The sequence below is a fragment of the Erythrolamprus reginae genome, chromosome 6 (genome assembly GCF_031021105.1).
Source record: "Erythrolamprus reginae isolate rEryReg1 chromosome 6, rEryReg1.hap1, whole genome shotgun sequence".
Taxonomy (NCBI): Eukaryota; Metazoa; Chordata; class Lepidosauria; order Squamata; family Dipsadidae; genus Erythrolamprus; species Erythrolamprus reginae.
The window spans coordinates 97,741,244-97,747,243 of NC_091955.1; the positions used below are offsets into that span (position 1 = coordinate 97,741,244).

At 53.7% G+C, this 6,000-nt stretch overlaps 1 protein-coding gene across 1 annotated transcript in view; it reads left to right on the forward strand.

Annotated features, from left to right (window-relative positions):
• The window catches only part of GOLGB1 (golgin B1), a 30,786-nt gene extending 25,259 nt beyond the window's left edge, over nt 1-5,527 (forward strand). Inside the window, exons 14-19 of the mRNA XM_070754990.1 lie at nt 224-352; nt 527-685; nt 1,411-1,496; nt 2,826-2,960; nt 3,503-3,608; nt 4,247-5,527. Of these exons, the coding sequence (XP_070611091.1) occupies nt 224-352; nt 527-685; nt 1,411-1,496; nt 2,826-2,960; nt 3,503-3,608; nt 4,247-4,381 (750 nt within the window). The 3' untranslated portion in view covers nt 4,382-5,527. The remainder of the gene's footprint in view (nt 1-223; nt 353-526; nt 686-1,410; nt 1,497-2,825; nt 2,961-3,502; nt 3,609-4,246) is intronic.
• Nucleotides 5,528-6,000: the final 473 nt, after the last annotated feature.

Below are 6,000 nucleotides of genomic sequence, written 5' to 3' on the forward strand. Positions count from 1 at the left end.
GGCTCTTCCTCAGAAAAACCCTCCCACCCACCAAGTGCACAATTTTCATAGGTGCTCTTAGCATTTGTCTCATCTTGGGCCTCTGGACCACAACTCCCATCATTCTGTGCATCCTGAGAAAGATTGGGAGCCACCTGTGAGGCGTCCCAAGGCCAAACTGGATGGTGGGAGGATCTCATTGGGAATAATGTGGGGGCAGCAGCTGACTTTCCCCTTCCCACAGGGGTCTTCCAGCTCCAGCAGAGACACATCTGGCCAGATGGCATCCATGGAAGACCTCCAGGTCCAGCTTGGGAACAGCTTGAAGCACCTTCATCAGAAGGAGCTACGTATCCAGCAGCTGAACAGCAAGGTGGGGGCAGAGATCTGGGGCGTCCTTCTCTGGGGCAGGGAGATCTTTTCCAGGGGGTTAACTATGGGGAGAAGACTCTGTCCTCCCTGGGAAGCTGGCTATTTCCAGCCCAACCTCTAGAAATGACCCCTCCCCTCACTTCCCCCAGCCTCATCCTCTGCCTCATCTCTCCAGCTCTCGCAGGTCTTCGAAGAGAAGAACGGACTCACCCTCCAACTCCGGGGCAGCAGCCGCAGCCTCCGCGAGAGCCACCAGCAGCACAAGGAGGCTCTGTCCCGTTGCGCGGCTCTCGAAAAGCAGCTGCAGGAATGGCAGGGTCCCGCGAAGACTGTGGTAAGGCCATGGAAGGGGGTGTGGGGTCCCCCACCTCACGGCCCAACAGTGTTCCACCCGGGTCAGGAGGGGCAGAGTGGGGAGGCAGCTTCAAGGGTCCAGACCTCTATTCTATCCCAGTGACGAGTCCCCCGCGCAATAGGCCCACAGACACATGGATTTTTCCAAGATTTAACCATGTAATTCTAATATTTTAGGAGCAAGGGGGCTTGGAATTTTAAATCCAGCCACCAAGCAAGAAATAAGCCTGTTTGATGCCCGCTGCTAGTTAGAGTCCGAAAACCGCTATCAAACTCACAGATATTTCCCTTTGATCACACGGTTCTCGCTAACTGACTCACCCTGAGTTGGTAGGAAGCGCGGAGATAATGAGCCCAATTTCGTAGTTTGTAATTCATCATTAGAATAATTATAGTCCAAGAACGAGGTCCAAGCAGGCACCTGGAATGTAACAAACGTTGACTGCACTGAAGCATCATGTGGCTCACCCTTAAATAGCTGAAGGGCGTGGCCAATTGTTCTACAGATCTATTCATGCAGAGACTTCCTCCTGCTTAGCCACTCGTGCCTTCTGACAACTCTGCATACCCTAGCATCAAGAAGAGGCTCCTCCTCCCAAGTTGGGGCCTCCGTCGGTTGGTTTTATGCTCGATCCCATTGGACGGCCAAGGCCGAGGGAGAAAATGGGTGGGGAGCTCCATCTTCACCCCAGGTTTCTACCCTAGGAACACCACCTGACCAATGCTGCCCCCGGAGCCCCCCAGGAAAAAGACGAGACTAACGCACGTGAGCTGCAGGAACTTCAGGCGCAGTGAGTATGGTGGCCGAGCGAAATAACGCCCCAATTTTCCACCAAGTCTCTGCTACAGGCCCCCCAGGCGTGACCCCAGCGTATTGGGGGCAAGGAATCAGGGTCACGCACTAATAGCTGAAGCAAGCAGCTTTATTGGCCTCAGCTTATCCAGGCAGTCCTCGACTTACAACGGTTCTTTTAGTGATGGTCCAAAAGTGACATCCACACTGAAAAAAGGGATTTGCGGCCGTTTTTCATCCCACTCTAGTAACAGCCTCAAGGCCCCTGCGATCAAAATTTCAGAGGTTTGGCAAGTGACGTATTTATGACGAGCAACCCCCTTTTGTGACCTCCTGACCGGCAAAGTCAACAAGGGAAGCCGGATCCAGCCAAAGAACCCTGTGACTAAATTAGCCAACAAAGTGTGATTCGTTTAACAAATGTGGCGAGGAAGGTCGTAAGAATGGGGCAGAATTCACTTAACACGTGCCTCACTTAACAACAGAAACATTGGGCCCCATTGTGGTCGTAAGTCAAGGACTGCCTGTATTTAGAAGCCTCTCCCTGGATTTCTTGCCTTCCCCTGGAAACCACCAGATCAAGCTTCATGGGCGATAGGATGTTAGGGGTAGAACTGATGCCTCTTGCAGCTACTCATGGATTCAAGGCTACTTCCCTGCTGGACTCCTCCTTCCAACGTAGCTGGTAGTTCTTGTTAAAGAGTGAGCAGAGTGATCCCTTAGTGGTCAAAAATACACCTACACAGAGGAAACGTGGAGATGCAGTGTGGGTGTAGCAGATATGCAGCTGATAGTGCAGAGATATGAATATTATTATTATTATTTATTGGATTTGTATGCCGCCCCTCTCCGCAGAATAATGGTTCAGTAATACAGTTCAGATATATTAAGCGTATAAAACATTTACTTTGGCAAATATTTTAGTGAAGGACAATCCTAGTCATATACAGTTATATCAGTCAATACATATACAAAACTATAAGTCTTACTTGTTCAGCTTACAAATATATAAACCATCATTTGAACACACAGATCTTACTACCACACAAAAGACAAAATGGAAATGGCAGAGAATAGCCAAGAGAGAGAGAGAGAGAACCACGCTTCTGGCGCCCTCTTGTGGCAATCAGTAGCACTAGCTCTTAAAGCAATAGTATTCCAATACATGTAAGCATACATTGTTGGTTTATTTTCTATATTGTCAAAAAACCAACTAGTTATCTACTAACAGATCCCAGGGATGTCCGGCCTCAGTCTGTCTCTCTCTTTGATGGGTCAGGGTCCGTCCTGGGGTCTCTCTCACGGGGGCCTCTCCTTCCGTTCGCAGGCTCTTGGAGTCCAAGCACCAGCAGAATGTGGCCAGGCAGGGCCTGAGCCAGCTCCAGCAGTTGCTGCACGAGGAACAGGAGAGGCGCCTGGCCGCCGAGGAGGCTTGTGCTGCAGCCCAGGAGCAGATGCGCAGGTGCTGGGCGGGGACTGGGCCCCTCCCTCCCACCTTTCCTCCTCCTGGCTGTTCCAGGGAAGCTGTCTGAGGGGCTCCCCCCCCCCCTGTGTTGTCAAGCTGGGGCAGAAGTTGGTGATGAATCTGTAGAAGGGGGGAGGGGGGATTTCCACGAGGGAGCAGGTGCAGCCACCAAGCCTTCTTCCTTTGAGGGGTTCAAGGCCATCCTATGCCCACCCACCTGGGCGGAAGCAGAGGAAGGAGAAGCCACGCTGGCACAATCTTAGTGGGCAACGTGAGAAGTTTGTGGGTGGGGGGCAAGGGATGTGAACTTTCGATTGAGGGGAACCTGGACAGGGGGAGGCAGGTTCCTGGTTCACTGGAGGGCTTCGGAGACATCGCCTGGGTCCCCCTTAGGGGTCAGGGAAGGTCGGGCTGCAGCTGCTCACTGCCCAGGCTCAAGGGAGAAGGGGTCCTGTAGAGAGGAATTCAAGGGGGGAGGCCAGGGGCCATGGCGGGTCTGCAAGGACAGGGCCCTGAGATCCAGGCCTCTCACTATCCAGGTTTGAGTCCGAGGAATATGCAGAATCTCTGGAAACCACCATTCCCATGCCTCCCAGCGCTGAACACGTCCAGCTGCTGGGCTCTCCGGAGAGCTCCTTCAGCAAGGTAAGGGGACCACCGGGACCCCTCAGCCCCCCTCTTGAGGGTCCCTGTCATTCTTATGGAGGAGGCAGCTCTTTTCAGTTTTCCCTCCCCTTTCCTTTCCTCCCCTACCTTCCTTCCTTCCTTCCTTCCTCCCTCTCTTCCTCCTTTCTTTCATTCTCTGCTTCCTTCATTTATTCATTCATTCTCTCCTCCCTCCCTCCCTTCTTTCCTTCTTTCCTTCCTCTTTTCCTTCCTTCCTTCCTTCTCTCCTCCCTCCCTTCCTTCTTTCCTTCCTCCCTCCCTTCCTCCCTCCCTCCCTTCTTTCCTTCCTTCCTTCCTTCCTTCTCTCCTCCCTGCCTTCCTTCTTTCCTTCCTTCCTCCCTTCCTTCCTTCCTCCTTTCCTTCCTTCCTTCCTTCCTTCCCTCCTCCCTCCCTCCCTCCCTCCTTTCCTTCCTCCTTTCCCTCCCTCCCCAGCTCAGGGAATCCCAGAAAACAAGGGCTCATCATTAACTTTCTTTTCCCTTTCACTCCACACACCGAGCGGAAAGTCCTTTCCCCCTTCCCGCCTCTCTTGGGGGCTGCTGGACTGGGGCTCTGGGTTTGAAACACCTGCCTTCTCTCATTTCTCCCCCTCCCGGTTCTCTCCCCCACCCACACAGGCTCGAGGGGCCAGGGGTCTGCAGCGTGCCCTGCGTTCCCTCTTCTGCCCCCGGAGGCTCTTCTCCCTGCTGGCCACCCTCTACCTCTTTGGCATCCACGTCTTGCTTCTCCTCCACGCCGTGGGACGCCTGTGAGAAGAACCCGGCTGAGCCACGGACTGCAGACACCCGAGAGACGCTGCTAATCTGGGCGCGGGCGGAACGGACTCCCGGCTCCCTCCGCGGCCTGGTTGAGGCTGCCGGGGATCGAGCGCAATCCTGGCTTAGTTAAAGCAGGCGACGGCCTTCCTTAGCCACACAGGGTTTGTGCCAGGGCTTTCCCAGCCTGGGATGCCAATGGCAAAATTGGGGTTGGCATGGCTGTTGATTTGGGGTTGGGAGAAAGGGCGGAGCCACAGAGATCCCCGCCTCCCATCCTTTTGGTGGCACCAATCATAACCCTCTACGCTGGAGATTCCTCCTGCAGGAGAAAACCAGAATTCTGCTCTTTTGGCACAGGGACCAGCTAGACTTGAACTCACTTCTAACGATTAAACACCCGTTCTCTCTTTCCGCACATTTTCAGGGCTGCCCTTTTAGCCCCCCCCTCCCCCCCGAAGGGTCTGGAAATATTGCCCCCAAGGCAGAGTCCCCCAATCTTTCTGGATTTGGGGAGCCACCGAGGGGAAAGGAGCTGTGCAAGTGGCAGGCAAGCGCACGCATTGGAGCAAACGGTGGCCAAGCCCTGCGCCCATAATCGCTCGCTTCTTGCACCGACGGAGCGTCATGTGCCCTTGCTTGCTTCTGGCACAAGTGGGGTACGTGTTCCTGCGTGCGGGCGCTCACCTGTCACTATCCGTTGCCTGGTTCCGAGGGTTGAAGACCCAGTAGTGGGCTGCAGCCTGGGGGCGGGTTGAGGACCCCTTCTCTAAAGGAAGGTTGTGTGTGTGTGTGGGGTAACCCTGTCCTGTTCTGGAGAGCCAAGAAAGGAGGAAGGGTCTGGGGTATGCAGCTGGGGGGCCGGACGGGCCCTGACCATCCAGTCTCAGGACCCTCCGGGGGTCATTTAATGGAAGATGGTCCAGAAATTCTCATCTTGAAGGGAAAGGGGTGTGGATTATGGGTTAGAGGGTTCGATTTCTGGCCTCTCCTGCTCTGGCCTGGGGTCTGGTTTTCGGACCTCGATTGGCACTTAACGGGGGTCCCCTCCCCGTAGTCTGGGAGTTCCCTTTATCCCCTCCACCCAGCCTTCTGGTTCTCTGCCACTCTTTTGTTGTGCAATAAAGATGTTTATTTTTCTGAGCCTCTGGCGTGCAAGTGGCGTTTTGTCCACAGGTAATCGGGACATCCGGAATTGATGGGAAGGGGAGGTGTCTGCTTGCTAGAAGGTCATAAATTGGCCACGACTCACTTTAAGGACTGTCGTATGCCAAGGACTACAACCAGTAAATCGTCTCCCTTTAACCACTCTCCAATCCCTTGCATCAGGGTAGAATCGGGGCAACTGAATGGCGCCGAGCGTTTACTGGCCGAATGCCCTTTTACTGTTGCCAGTGTGTGTGTTCTGTGCAGAGCCCTCGGAGTGAAACCCCCAACTCAAAAATCCTTTATTTTATGATTAAATCAAGCTCTTTATTGATATATGCACACATAACAAAAAGCGGATTTTAAAAGGCCGGGAAAAAGGAGTTATTTCTCTGCAGAGCTAAATGTAAACAGTGTCCGGGAAAGGCACCAAAACTCGGCCCAATCAGCATTCCTTCGACAACAAAGTC